General features: G+C 37.6%; 2 protein-coding genes across 7 annotated transcripts in view; both read right to left on the minus strand.

The window, feature by feature from the left end:
- The window catches only part of LOC105385214 (CUGBP Elav-like family member 3), a 388314-nt gene that overhangs the window by 343380 nt on the left and 29501 nt on the right, over window positions 1-15433 (minus strand). For all 5 annotated transcript variants that reach the window (XM_048624354.1, XM_048624353.1, XM_048624352.1 and 2 more), the window contains one exon: window positions 3381-3463. In XM_048624354.1, coding sequence (XP_048480311.1) covers window positions 3381-3463 — 83 coding nt within the window. The remainder of the gene's footprint in view (window positions 1-3380; window positions 3464-15433) is intronic.
- LOC105384707 (chitooligosaccharidolytic beta-N-acetylglucosaminidase) overlaps window positions 1-15433 on the minus strand; it is a 445339-nt gene that overhangs the window by 274142 nt on the left and 155764 nt on the right. The window lies entirely within an intron of this gene.

A 15433-nucleotide genomic window follows, 5' to 3' on the forward strand; every position in this document is an offset into this window, starting at 1 on the left:
AAGTAGACTCAGGAAATATCCGTGTCGAATAAATGTATAAGTAGACTCAGGGAATATCCGTGTCGAAAATACAAGAGTAGGCTCAGGAAATATCCGTGCCGAATAATTATTGCTTATTATGGATACAGAAGTAGGCTCAGGAACTATCCGTGCCGAATAACTATTACACATTATTGATACATTAAGTAGACTCAGGAAGTGTCCGTGTCGAATAAATGCATAAGTAGACTCAGGAAATATCCGTGTCGAATAAATACTTAAGTAGGCTCAGGAGATATCCGTGCTGAATTGTGAAGCTGAATAAAATATTATTAACATCATCTGGATCCCAATCAATAGATCCTTTCCTAGGCTTTGACTGACTGACAAAAAAAAACAGTTTGAATAGAGCCAGTGGGCTAGAGAAGGTAGATGGGTCTGGTGGACAGATCTGGTCGTCCTTCATAGGGTGTGCGAGGCGGGGCGCACCTTCTATTCAAATTAAAAACCCTTTTTTTTATATATATATATATATAATATATATTTTTAAATCACTCTCAATTATGTATATTTTTTAAGAAATAACTATTGCTTGAGCTTTGTTCTGTTGTCCTAAAAATTAGATAAACTAGGGATTATGAACTAGGGTTCTAGGGACTAGTGCTAGGGTAGGGATTCTCTCAACCTCCTAAAAGAACTTGAGTTACTTCGGCAATGTAGAGTCCTAACCGCTAGACTAGACGATCACGTATTGGCCAAACGAATAATGCAAAACACGTATACCGTTACAAAACTTCTCTTCAGTTCCGTTTCAGTTTAGTTAGGGCGAAAAATACGTCTCAAATAGGTAGGTTAGAGTCTGAAGCCTCACTACAGGGGGGGGGTATATTACATCTGGCACGCAGGCTGCACGCACGACCTGTTGCCTGCAAGATGCCCCCAGCTGGATCCATTCCAGTGAAATATGATCAAATAATAAACGGCCGCGCGCCGCATTACAAAGCTTATCATTTACATTTTTCAATTTTCCGAACGTCTCGTGCCAAGTGCGCACGGGGTTGTTCTTTTTACGGATTTGCATTTCGCTCTAAAATTTGGGGTGCGGTTGTTGGTGCTCACTTTTAATGTTAAGATGAGGTTTGCTATTATGATAACCAAAAAATACTATAGCATCAACATAATGGAATGAAGCTCTTCAACTGCTGAATTGACTCTCCGCCATCATGGTTCAGCAGTTCAGATAATGGGAGGGTTCATTAAGGAGGAACATCCCACGCTATTAGAAATCATATATCCTATCTACCTTATTTACTTACTACCTAGTAATATAAAGCAAACAATAGAGCACGTGCATAAATCCATCATACTACATTGATAAAGCTTTCAACATGCACCAGTTAGTCAGTACCTCCGTACAACAGAGCAAATAACCCTAAAACGTCGGCACACAGCCGATAAAAACATTCGTGCAGTTTCTATTGAAAATTGGATGATGCGACAGTGACTGATGGAAAATTTATATAACCTTATCTGCAGCTATTGTTGGTTGTGTCGGTCGATTTTGCACACGTTCACTTACAAAACACGGCCACGTATTTGTTATGATTTTTCAAAGATCACGTCCCGCATAACATATGTAGGCGGGTAACAGTTCTGGAGGCTATTCCTATGGGGATCGGGGCCGCTGGAAATATCTTAGCCAAATTTTCGCATGAAAATATTATACCGTAGGTACACGGTTGCTTTAAATATTTGCCGAGCGAGGATAGAAAATAAAATAAAAGGTGTTGTTTTTATATTGGTTGTATTAAATGTGGGATCGGGTGGTTCGGCTGATTTGCAAGTGGAGGGTTCGAAGAGGGGAGCGGCCGGGGGTAATGTTTATGTAATACTTTCATAGAAGCCAAGCGCGCCAACTGCTTACATACCTCAACTGTAAGTAATAACTTTGCACTCTGTTATTTGATTTGAATTTAACTGATGGTAAAAATGTCATGTTCCTGCGGTGGTCAAACTATTTAAATTACCCCTAGAAACAAACCTGCCGTCGGAAGTCAACTTTTTTGTGTCAAAAACGATACGCAAAAAATATAGCCGCCAACTCTTTTTTATCAAATAAGAATTATACGAAAAATCCTGTCTTAAATTATGACGTCGCGCTTGACATAAAAGCCTTCTTGTCTTCTTGATTAATGTAAAAAAAAAATATACATAAAGTATATTTTGTAAATTGATATTATATTTAATGTAAAAAGTGGACGTGCCTACATGTGGGTGTTCCCGGTTGGTATGCAGGGGCGGCGTTACGCCACACTCAACGTGTTAAACCTTCTTATTTATGAATACCGTTATGGGCTCAAAATTTCTTACGGTTGAATTATTTAATCTGGTTTTCCATTAGGGTTTTTGCGAAATGACACAATTTATATGCAGAGCGCATGGCTCGCTGCCGCAACTTTGACTTTATGCGAAAGATTAGGGCTCAGCGTGGAGAGTGTGAGTTTTACTCCGTTCGAGTAGTGGCGAGTAAACGCGATTTGTACGGCGCGGGAGAGTCGCAAACTAGCGGTATACGCCCAGCGCTAGCCCCGCGCCATACAAATTTGAGTCGATTTTCACTGCTCGACCGGTTAAGAAAGACCTACACTTGGCCTACAGATCAAAAATTAAAATTCGGAGGAAATGTATCGTATACGTTTTATGAAGGTAAAAGCCTGCTACATTTACGAGGATACAGTCATTATACGGGAACCGTTTTGTCCCCAAAATGAAATTACTTTCGTATAAAAGAAATTTTGACATAATTTATTGAAGCATGAAAATTATAGGTTAGCTTTACAGGGACAAGAGGCAGACTGAGAGCCGTTATTGTAAAAGGTTGTACCTAAGTTGTAACTTATTAGTTTTTGCCACATTCTACTTTATGTAATTCTGCAGAATGTTTCAAAAGTGGTAAAGTAAGCCAAAAGCCTGCTTTGCTTGCTGACTCGGGGGGTCATCCTGAAAATCTTTTAGGTCTTATTGAAATTCAGTAATCACCACTTTTGCTCAAGACCATCTCAACTCATAATTATAATTATCACATGAGTTAGGTACATACAATATTTTACTTAAAAAACATAGTTACAGACAAATTGAGAAGGATTTACGTTTTGGGAAATCGGTTAAATACCTATGATATAATTCGTTTCTTTTAAAATGTCCAGTGACTGACTGAAAATCGAACTTTTTTATTTTTACAAATTTTTGTGTTGTTTCTGTGTGCGTGAAATAAATGTACTTTCGTTCTTTCTTCTTGCCCTCTCATCTCCTCATTGTAACCACCGCTTCCAAGCGAGTCAGTAGTTTTGTAAAAAACAATAAAAGGCATAAAGTATCTATTTTTAAAACAAAAGACTCACCCCAGGTAGCGTCCGTTTTTCATGCAGCGCCGTCTGCGCGCTCGACGCACTCTCAGGGCTGAAGTAGGTCAAAAAGGCGCACCCTGCAACGAGAAAATGGTTGTATATCATATTTATATTACTATGTTGTTGAAAACTTAGAAAAATGTTGCGGTTTAGCAGCGACTGTCTGTTGCCGGATTTATGGCGGCGCATTATTCATGGGCGGCGAACGGGTTCATAGTTGGTGTTTTAGAGCTACAATTACAAATAAACCTGTTCAATGTGGAAGGTATAAAAATAGTCAGCATAGGCGACTGTGTGTGTACATTTGGCTATTAAAAATACATTATTGCAGTGTCAAACCTTCATGAAACATTTTGTAAGAAACTACGCGGGAAAACGCACGACTGAAAATATAATATATGTATAATCTAATTTTTTTACGGCTTAGCCGTGTTCTACAATGCCTCATACTTAGAAATAATCATACCCGTAGCTACATAACAAACACCTTAAACTTATAAACCCCTTCATTTTCCAATGCCAAAGTTTAAAATCCGGATTGTGTCGAAAAAGCGCAACCAAATTTATGTAGAAGCTAACAGTGCGTCCGTAATGCGATCGTTAGTGCATCCCCATTCGATTACCATCTATAGGCATCCGGCACTGCAAATAAAACCCATATACTGTGTAATCCTATTGAATACTGGCCTCCATACACGGTTTCCATAGCTATGGATCTCCATCGATGTTTTTTATAAATAAAGGTGCTTGGGGGAGAAGATAATATGAAGATGGAGCAGAGAAATAAATTCATGCGTCACTATACTGCTGTTTTGATTTCTCATAAAAGGTAAACAATCTAACGCTGAGTTACAGAAAAGAACTTTAAGGTAAAGCGTACTTAACTAGCGCCCCCAATTAAAAGGAAAAAGAATACTTCCGTTTGAAACCGTTTTTCCCAAAACTGCCAAGTTTCATAAAATTATTACGCCACCGCGTACTAGCAGTGTGGCCGAGCGCCTAAGAGAGGAAAACTGAAGACCCATTTTGAGTCACCCAATTCCATCCAGGACACAGTGACATGTCAAAACTTTTTCACAAACCTTTTTTAGAATACATACATAACATCATTCATAGACCACCGTACATTTTTTGCTTAATCCGATGCGCATGCATTTCCATTTTAAAGAGTTTTTCCGTGCATCAACTGTGGGTACGTACTATCACTGGTTAGTCTGGTTACATAGATCCGAGAGTCAGACACCGCTAGCTTTGGGACGAGTAAAATATGGTGGATTGGTATGTTTTGTTTCAATGGTAGTCCTAAATGAATGAAGAAGAGTAAGATGTACCTCGTCACTGTCAAAAATTACAAAAAATAATTGGTCAGTGAAATAATAAAATATTTAGTGTTGGCACTTGTTTCTGTGTTGTCAGACTATATTGTAGTTAAATCAACAGGGTAATGCCAGCCCTCAAAAGCCAAGCAATCGCTTAATTTGATATTAAGCATGGCATGGATGCTTTGACTACTTATACTAGAAATATCATGTTATTATCTTTTAAAGTAACAACTTATTACCGTTTGTATTATATGTACCTAATATTTCATAACTATAATGTATATGTACTATTTCATAATAATAATGGACCACATTTTAGATATTTTTATGATAAATAACTAAAATTGCTGTTATTTAGAATTCAGGTGTACCAAAATATTTGTTGTTATAAATTATTCTGAGATTCAAAGAATGTTTAATTTTGGCCCAAGTTCAACAATTTCGAGAATTTTGGCCTGGTATTTTGTTGATAGGCGTATAGAGTATAGTGGTTAACTAACGCTTTATATTGATACAGCTAATTCATAACATACACATTACACACACAAACACATTTTCAAGTGATTATGAGACACGTGTATTGTTTAAACTTTTCATTGTTATCAATAATAATTACCTATTAAGTTTTCCAAGCTAAAATGTATGTATAGGTTGCTCAGACCAAATCTGCAGTTCTATTTTGCAGCAAAATAAAATACAGCCTGAAATCGGGTATTCTGAAAACTCAAATTACGGCACGCTTACCAAAACGTGTCAAAGCTACACAAAATCCCGTGTATACCTACAGTGTATACCCACACGTATTTGTTGAAATGAACAAAATACACAGACGGCTCTCTCATTTTACTTGCTCGTCGAAACGAAACTAATGAAATGAATTCCTGAGTCTCTTCGGACGAGTCGTTGACACTCATTGTATGCAGCGGCTGCCTTGGCCGTCTCTGCGCCGGCCACAATTACTCACTCTAATTCATGAAGAGACAATCTAGCCGCAACTCGAAGCTCGCATGATCATTAGGTATGCGCTGTGCACTCCGCACGCCACTAAATAGCACACAGATTTCGACTGTTCCGCATCGTTTTATTGACCGGCCGACTATTCGACAAGCAAACTCCACACCATTGTACGTGCTCACTGTGGATTCATGGAGTCACGTACGTTCGGAAAAGCACCTCATTACCGCGCGGATTAGCTCGCTGTCATTTATGGGCAGATGTGTTGGTAAGTAGCGATCATCCGCGGCCGGTCCGGCTGCAGTTGGAATAAATCGTTGCCGCCGCTTCCGCTTGGCGGCCATCTTGCATTGCGCTAACGGGTTCATTTCCTGCGCCTATACATTTCCGGTGAATTCGATGTTGCCAAGTCATATTTTTTTAAGCTTTCACTGTAAATACATCCGCGCAGTGAGCGCGCGCGATTTATGTCGGAGTAGCGGATGAAGTTAATCTTTAATTAAAGCCGGCTTGGAGCGGACCGCAAAATTTAAAACACACAAAATTAGTTGGGAATAGTAGTTACGGTAATTTGAATGGAATGGTGAAATTTGCATCGGGCAGGGGGGGCGCGGGCGCGGGCGGCGGCGGCAGTGGCCAGTAATTAGCAGTTAGCCGGGTTTTATTTCCGCGTCGGCGGCCGAGCCCCGCGTTATCTAGGCCTCCGTAATCTGCCTCCGCAACGCCCCTAAGCTTCGTCTGACCTTTCAGTCGCTGCACGACCAATGAATTGTGTTTTGTAGAGCTGCCAATGGGACGCGCCAAATAATACGCAAATGAGAGCTTTGTTGGAGAACACTTTGTGGACCGCGCCGCTCTCTGTCCGGTTCAGTTTCTATCGAACTTCGTTGTCACTTATATACCTACAATCTAATGAGATACCACAAGGTATTTCAAACAACGTCATCGATAAACTTCAGCAAAAAAGAAGACGAAGAAAGTAGTGTTTGCGGAAGAAAATAATGAGAAATTGAACTTTCGAAACCTGAATCGCTAATGAGAAAAAATTGCGAAAAGAGTTGCCCCAAGTCTATAGTTGGGGAAAGTTTCCGCTCCTGAAACTGTTGAAAAGACCCCCGTTGCAGTTTCCAGACTGCGAGTTAGCCGAAGAAACAGTCTGATGTGATTGATATGCTAATACAATTATGAGACTTGCCAGTTAGAGTTTAAGGATTGAATTTGAATGCGTGAATCGGGTGGAGTGAATATTTTTGAGATCAGCATGAAAGTTTTGGTTCAGCTTTACATTGTTGCTTGAAATTAGTTGTGGGAAGATGTCAGTGGTGGGGATATATGGAGGCGAGGCGGCGCGTGAGGCGATGCTTGTCGACTAATTACATAACTGCCGCCACCTTTATAAATCCCGTCAGTTAGAATAATTTTCTTTCATATTTTTCTTTGAGTGCCTCGTAATGCCACGGGTGGAGCGAACAAATGGCGAGTAATTGTAGAAGCGTATATTTTACTGCTTCAAATGTTTTAGTTTTATACGTGTAATGTAAAGTTTATAAGTATTACCTAGTAATTGTTACTGCAATAATTTTAATTAAATGCATAGAAAAAGAACAGTAAATTCTACCGCTGTGAAGTTAGGTGGTAATCACGAAAACGTCTGTTCATTTAGTTCTTGAAAGCGTAAGTAATTCCAACTAGCGATTAAAAACTCCTCTTTTTCTTTCATTCCCGCTATACCACTCTTTTTAATCCTGTAATCTGGCTTTCAGCTTTTTCACACTTTCGTTCTTTGAAAGACCCCGGAAATCTGAATGAAATTCAGAATTTTTAGACATACCGTTATTTAGTGAAAAGTTACTTCCACTTTGAAAAAATAACACCATTAAAACCAAGAGTAAATTTCTCATTTTAGTAATAATATTTTATACAGCTGCTTATTTTCACAGTAAAAATACGACACAATTCTAATAAATCAAGCTAAAAATATCATTTTCAACGAGACAAAAAAATTAAAGCTCCAGGTAAAAGAGGCAATGTTTTCCTTAGAAATTTTAATTTATTTCAGTTCCGTGCTAAGAATTCCGGCAAGTAGAGGATTTTCCTTCTCGACGACACACTCCGTCCCCGTTCCACTAAATGGAACCATTTTTATGAAATTATTAGACAGAAAGAGCTCTGGATTTTACTATAACTTCAGTGGACGTATAAAGGTGAATGTGTTTTAAAATTATTGTTATAGTTCGTGTGTATTCTCCTTAACACTATATTATTGCAGATTCGTTCAATTCAATAGTGTAGCAGAGTTAAATGAAGGGATAGGTAGAGAGCTGAAATTTGGCTCCGTAAGCACTAAAGAGATTATGTGGGTAAATAAAGCACTTTTTATTTGCAGAAATAATAAAATAAAATTACATTCGTAACTAAATTTCAATTTAATAAAATACAAACGGTGGTTGGATACATGTATTGGAATAAAACAAGTTTGGGAAAAGTTACGAAGTTCGTAGGGAAGAAGCTTACTTCTTTTTAGTAATTATTACCTTGCCATAAACAGCGGAATCTTCCCACTTGCTCTAAAAAACGCTATAGTGCACCCCATTTATAAAAACGGAGATAAAGAAAGTGTCACAAATTACCGGCCTATTTCTGTTTTAAGCTCCATCTCTAAAATTCTTGAGCGTATATTAAATAACTGCCTAACGGAGTACCTCGACAAATATCACATAATAGCAAGAAACCAATATGGATTCAGAGCTGGTGTTTCCACAGAAGATGCCGTTGCTGACTTCTCCTGCGCAGTCGTGAGTAAACTGGACAAACAATTTAAATGCTACGGTATTTTCCTCGATCTGTCGAAGGCTTTCGATACTGTGTCTGTACCCATCCTCATGACCAAACTGGAACAGATCGGAATACGTGGTATTACACTCCAACTTTTCTGTGACTACCTCACTGACCGATCACAGTGCGTCAAGATTGACTCCTATGTCAGTAAAAATGAACCCTTAAGTTACGGCGTTCCTCAAGGGAGTATTCTGGGTCCAACACTTTTCCTGGTCTACATCAATGATCTGTGCACGCTAAAAATGCCTAATACTGAGATATTTACATATGCAGACGACACTGCGCTCCTTATCTATGATGTGGACTGGGAAAGTGCCAAATTGAGAGCTGAATCTTCCCTAAGAGTGGTTATGGAATGGTTATCATCAAATTTGCTAACACTCAACCTTAGTAAAACACAATACCTCTGTTTTAATATATCTAACCGTGTAAAGCAAAATAGTGATCTCCGTATAAAGGCCCACTACTGCTCCACCTCAACTAATTGCCAATGCCAAACTATTGGTAAAACTGACAGTATACGAGTTCGCATATAAACAGCCTCTGTAAGAGAGTCAGAAGACTGATCTATTTGTTCAAGAATCTTCGTCACTGTCTTGACAAAGAAACTCTGATTACAGTCTACAAAAGTTTATGTGAGTCTATTCTGTCATACTGTATTCCAATATGGGGTGGCACTTACAAGACCTATATGTTACCTCTAGAACGGGCGCAAAGAGCGGTTTTGAAGGTTTTATTGTCCAAACCAAGAGACTACGCTACCGTGAAAGTATACTCTGAAGCGCAAGTCCTTACTGTGAGACAAATATACCTTCTCAGGACTGTGTTGCGCCGCCACTCATACCTTCCCTTGGATGCCAAAGTGCTAAACAGACGACAGGGTTTTTCTGTTTGCGAGTTAAAAAGTTGTCGTACGGTATTTGCCCATAGCCAATTGGATAACCTTAGCTCGAGAGTATATAATAAAATAAATAAAAGTTTGCACATTTACCCCCTTAATAAATTTGAAATTAAATGTAAATTAAAAAGCTGGCTATCAGACTTATCATATGAAGAGACTGAGAAGCTCCTGACTATGACTTCATGATAACATAACTAAAAATACCTTGCAATCAAAATACTTTTCCCATAAATTATGTATCAACTGCATCGCTCTACTCTATACCATACTCACATCACACATACACACACACACACACACACACACACACACACACACACACACACACACACACACACACACACACACACATACACACTCAGAGTCATACACTTACAACTTAGGCACACACTCTTATTTTAATCCTAAATCAAGTTACGGCGTTACTTAAATTTATTTTGTATAAGTACCTACTACTGTTTCATTATATCGGAGAAACATCATAACCCTATAATACAGGATCATTCCTAGCTTAGGGTTATGATGGTTCAACTCACAACGCATTTGTTCAACCTATTTTGTCTAGATTAAATCTGTAACGTTGTTGCTATTTTTTATTGAAATAAACTTTTATTTATTTATTATTTATTTATTTATTTACCTAAATCTTAAGTATTGATAAAGATACAATTGTACATTATGACTCAGCATCTAAGAAATTGCACCTACGTACCTACCTACTCATAACTTTAAAAAAAATGTATGTTCAACCATCTTCTACAATTTTCACGCGATGTAAGTCAGCGAACACATTAGCAGAACGGGGACTAAAAGGCGAAATTTCGTCTCGTTGGAAATTTCGAGGTTTCGCCACTTTGCGCGCGCAGAATTCGCCATCACCCATACTTAATTAATCGCTTTATCTTAAATGGGATGTTGCAGAATATAATGAGCCCGGGTCGCGAGCTGGTTTAAATGTCAGCTGTTATGAGACGCCATTTCTTGGTGGCCACGAATCTACGGTGCATGTAAAATAGCGGCGAAATTTTATCATAATCTGCATGGAGTCAGAGGCGACTTGATAAGAGAGCATGTCAAGCTTCTTTCTGTATATATTTGTACCTATACACCTCACCTGATTCACATTGAGTAGAGGGTACACCCCAGTCCGCGTTGTTCTATGCCTAATACGTGATTAGCGCATCGTAACGCAGCGTTTTTATTTGTCATGTCTTGAACCACTCAATACCAGAAAAAGTTTAATATTGTTATAGGTATACTTACGTACATATTTTAATCTTGACCTAAGTTTGAATTAACTATAGCTGTAATAATGGCCTAGGGGCCTAGGTACCCTTGACATTGTTATACAGGGTCAAATAGGCTTGTTATAAAACTATAATTAACATTCTTATAAAACTAAAAACCGGCTAAGTGCGAGTCGGGCTCGCGCACAAAGGGTTCCGTAGCAGCAAAATTACAGTTAAATCAACCTATCTCAAAAACTATAAGAGATACTTTGATCAAACCAAAAATCGTTGAAAGAGTTAATTAGCATGCATCACCTCTATTTTTTTTAGAATTTTATACCCCGTAGTTATAAAAATAGAGGGGGGGGGACATACTTTTTACGACTTTGAGAGCTGATATCTCAAAAACCGTTCACTTTAAGAAAAATGTTTTTTAGAAAACTTTATATCATTTTAAAAGACCTTTCCATTGATACCCCACACGGGTATGTACATCGAAAAAAAAAAATTTCATCCCTCAGTTACATGTATGGGGGGCCCCACCCCCAATTCTTTTTTTTACTATTTAGTGTCATATTTTTGTAGCGGTTCATACAACACATATTCCCATCAAATTTCATCACTGTAGTACTTATAGTTTCCGAGTAAATCGGCTGTGACAGACGGACAGACGGACAGACGGACAGACGGACATGACGAAACTATAAGGGTTCCGTTTTTGCCATTTTGGCTACGGAACCCTAAAAACGATTTGTTAGTAGCTAACTGAAACATTTATGGCATTGTTTATAATTTGTAGATTCAAGGACACAAAAGGGTTAGAATAATATTTTATTAGCTTCAGGTTTTTTTCATAACTTTCCTTCTATTCTTTTTAAGGTGGGTTGCACCATTTAACTTTAACTATTACAAACGTCAAATCCCTTGACGAGAGAGATCAATCTTCAAGGGATTTGACATTTGTAATAGTCAAATGGTGCAACCCACCCTTAGTCATGTATACTAGTACCTACCTAAATGGATGCATGGTTGTTATGTAACCTAAGTATACATAATTCTAAAATACTTGAAATGCACTGCTATCTAAAGGTTAAGTACCTATTTATATATTTTCGGTGAAATCGGTAGTACAAAAAAAAATTTAAAATGCATTAAGACTAAAACTAATCAGGCCACTCTAGAATTTCCATGCGAAAACCAAAAGAAAAATTACTATATTATTCCACAGACGCTATACTCGCTGTAGGTATTTTCATGAGACAGACTTTCGGCAGAACCTGAAGCAACGCGCTAGAAACGCTGTAAGTTTCGACAAACTTATTGGAGAAAGTTGATGTCGGAAGAAAAATAGCTCGATTCTCGAACACCCAGTGAAAAATAGCATGACTTTTCAACAAGATATAGCCGTCAGTATTATTGAACTGAAATATTAGGACTAAGTGTTTATTTCATGGTTCTAAAGCTAACAAAGCCACTAGACTATCTAATAAATTTAACAAAAAGCAACAAAACATACATGTACGTTTGTCCTCAAAAAATGAACGAAAAAATAAAGGCATTTTTCTTCGACACAGACAGAAAAAAAAACTCTGTGTTTTTATTTTGATCGCCTGTTTCTATTGCAGCGCCGTCTCAGACGGCTCGTATTCAAACACAAACAAAGCGACGATCACAACTCAAAGGGACTGTTGCATTAAAATCCAAAGCACTTGATACATAAGCACAAAGTGTGAAACTCGTCAGTATCTCAGCAAAAACTAGCTGTTCTCTCTTTGTATCTTCATAAGGAGGGCTATCCAAAGCTCTGGCACCGCAAATAAAAAAAGTAACACAAGCGAGTGTCCGTTTTAACGAGCTATTCGAGAGGAAACTTGTTTCAGGCCATGAAACGAATGTAAATTGCAACGCGCGTGTAGCAAACTCCAGCCATTTGGTTAAGTAAGTTCTGAACTGCGATGAAGCTATAAACTTGTGGGATTTCGAGTTTATTAAATATAAACAATGTAACTGCTTGTTTAGCGTTGCACGCGAACTTCAGACATTTGAGTGCAAGGCGTAAATAGCTATGTGTTGGTGCGACAGAGCTCAGTAGTTACTAGTTATCTCCTAAGTTTCGGCTCCGGGGTTAGACAAACCGGTCGCCTGCATAATTGGATGTATGTTAGTCTTGAGGTTTCACAGCTAATCTATTTTACAAGTTCCTATTTTAGGAACAAAATAATAACATACAATAATTGTTATGTGTGTTTTAATTAATGATAATGATATTATGATTTTATTCATATAATAACTTTAGAAATAAAACAAGTACAACTGTTTTGTATGGAGAGCCTATTTAATTTTTGCGATTAAACGTTAACATAAATAAGTGTATACTTTCATATCTTCGACAAGCGAACAATAAATTCACGACACAAACAGCATCGCGACAAGTAAATGATTACGCCTCGCGCGCCCGGCTGCACGTGTGAAGCCTACACTTGCAAACTACTTTTTGTCGAAAGTGCGAAACAAGAAAAAACAAAACACGGGAAGCAGTCTTGTAGCGAAGTGCAAATTGCAATGTCTAAAAAGAAATTCGGGAAACTCTAAGGAGGCGAATGCAAGTGTAGCCACTGGGTGGCCACTGCAGTGTAATAAACAGTTAAAAATACGGCCGGTGGCTGATCGCGAGCGCGATTGTGCATTATATTTTACAAAAGTAACCACGAAATTTTTATATTGTTTCATGCTTCTTTCGGCCTTAGCGTGGCTCGAAATTAATGATGGAGTCATAAACCAGCCGGCTCTACTTATTTTGTTTACTGTTAAGTTAACTGTCTAGGTATAAAATGACCCGCGTTATCTTGAATCGTTGTCTTATTTTATTCTGATAAACAAAAGAGACAAAACAACACTTTCCACTCTGAGTTATAAAACTCTTAATTCATTGTTATTATTCGTGCGCTTGCCTAAGTGGAATAATTTAACTTTTGAATATAATTACAGGCGTCTTTTTCTCAGATGTTTGGAGGTATTTAGAGGAGGGTTGTCGGTTTTCATTATGCCCTAAGTCCCTGATATTTATCTTGTGAATTACTTTGTCATATTTTGTAAACGGTCTCATAAATTAACGCGCGCCTAGCTTTGTAAGTAAGTAGAGTTTATTATGTTCTGCAGTAACAACCGTAAACGTTTCCTATCAAAGTTTCCCTACTCAAATTAGGTAAGTAAATGTAATGCGTATTGAATTGGACAGGGGTCAGATATCTGCGTGGCTGACTGTACATAATTACCTAGAATCAATTTAGTTTAAATACCAACAAAATGAAAGAGTCACTCATTAAAATACCACTAAACATATTGCAATGTTCATAAATATCTATGCATTAAAATTTTAAATACACGTTTCTAATTACTATTGGTTTTTGCTGGTTTAAATAAAAATATATACATATCTGTTTCCATAACTTAAAATTTTATTTCACACTAGAATTTAGCCAACACCCGACATCTTCCACAAACACTTTATTTGAGTTCAGCAATATATGGAAGGTCTTAATTGTGAGTTATCGCGCCCCTTTCTAATCGAAGTTTAATAGGACTTTAGCTTGATTTATCTCCTAAGCTTTTCGGCTACATACCCATTGGGAGTTTCAAGAGCCTAATGTATGAGTTCAAATATCCATTAAAGTTGCTTTCCATGTTTTACAATCGTAAGTTTTGGAGCAGTTTGCATCTTGAATGTCGGCGCTAACTGGGATGAGTAATTTGCTTTCTAGTCGTACAGTTGGGAGCTTTCTTAGTACAAGACTTTGAAAGTACCTTTCTTAATTCATAGGTCGTTAGAGTTAAAATTTTACTGCAATAATTTTGAATTGTAGCTACGTTGGACTAGAGTTTACAATGTAGGACTCACATCGTTACTATTACGAGTATAACTGAAGATGTAATAGTGAGACAACATTTGAAAATCAAACCCGTACATCTCACCTACATATTAAACTCGAATAATATGTAAACAAAGACCTGGCCATGCTAAAAGAGAATCTAAAAATTGAGTTCAGAAGTGTCACAGGGGAACTTGGTGGATATCAAAATGCAGAGTAGCAACTTTGTTGCAATGTTCAGCTAACATCAATAAAATACGGGAATATGGCAGGCGTTTACACCGGAGCGGCGGACGGATTCGCAACTTTTACTGAACTCCACAGCGGTATTGATTTGGAATTGTTGTAATTGATACGGTTTTACTCCTTACGTTGAACCTCTCGCAGGTTGACTGGCAGAAAATGCTTTTAGTATTAAGTCCACCTGATTGTACATTATTACTGTATTAAGTTGTGCAATAAAGTATAAATAAAATAAATAAATGGTAAACCATGATAAAAAAAATAAAGATAAAGAAACAATTTCTTTTATACACTGAAAACATTAACAAAATTGAGAAAAACATACAATACAAAACTAACATCACGCAACACGATGCTTTCAGACCGTCAAAAAGACACAAGATCAGCATGTGCTGTAGACAATGGGTTAGGAGATTAATCTCCGAAACGTTCAATTTTAGACGCCAAAACGCTTTTATTAATAAGTATATAAAATAAACCAGAATCAGTCTCCTTACATGTACTACACAATACTGTGTTTTGTTATAAATATTTTACTGTCTGTGTAAATATTTCCATTCTTTGCCTCATACATTGTACCAGAATTTGATATTATTGTACCCTGAAGTTTATGGTCTAACTAGCTGTTCCCGCGAGTTCAAAAAGTTTTCCCGTGGGAATTCCGGGATAAAAAGTAGCCCATGTTCTTTCT

The sequence above is a fragment of the Plutella xylostella genome, chromosome 12 (assembly GCF_932276165.1).
Source record: "Plutella xylostella chromosome 12, ilPluXylo3.1, whole genome shotgun sequence".
In the NCBI taxonomy this organism is placed as follows: Eukaryota; Metazoa; Arthropoda; class Insecta; order Lepidoptera; family Plutellidae; genus Plutella; species Plutella xylostella.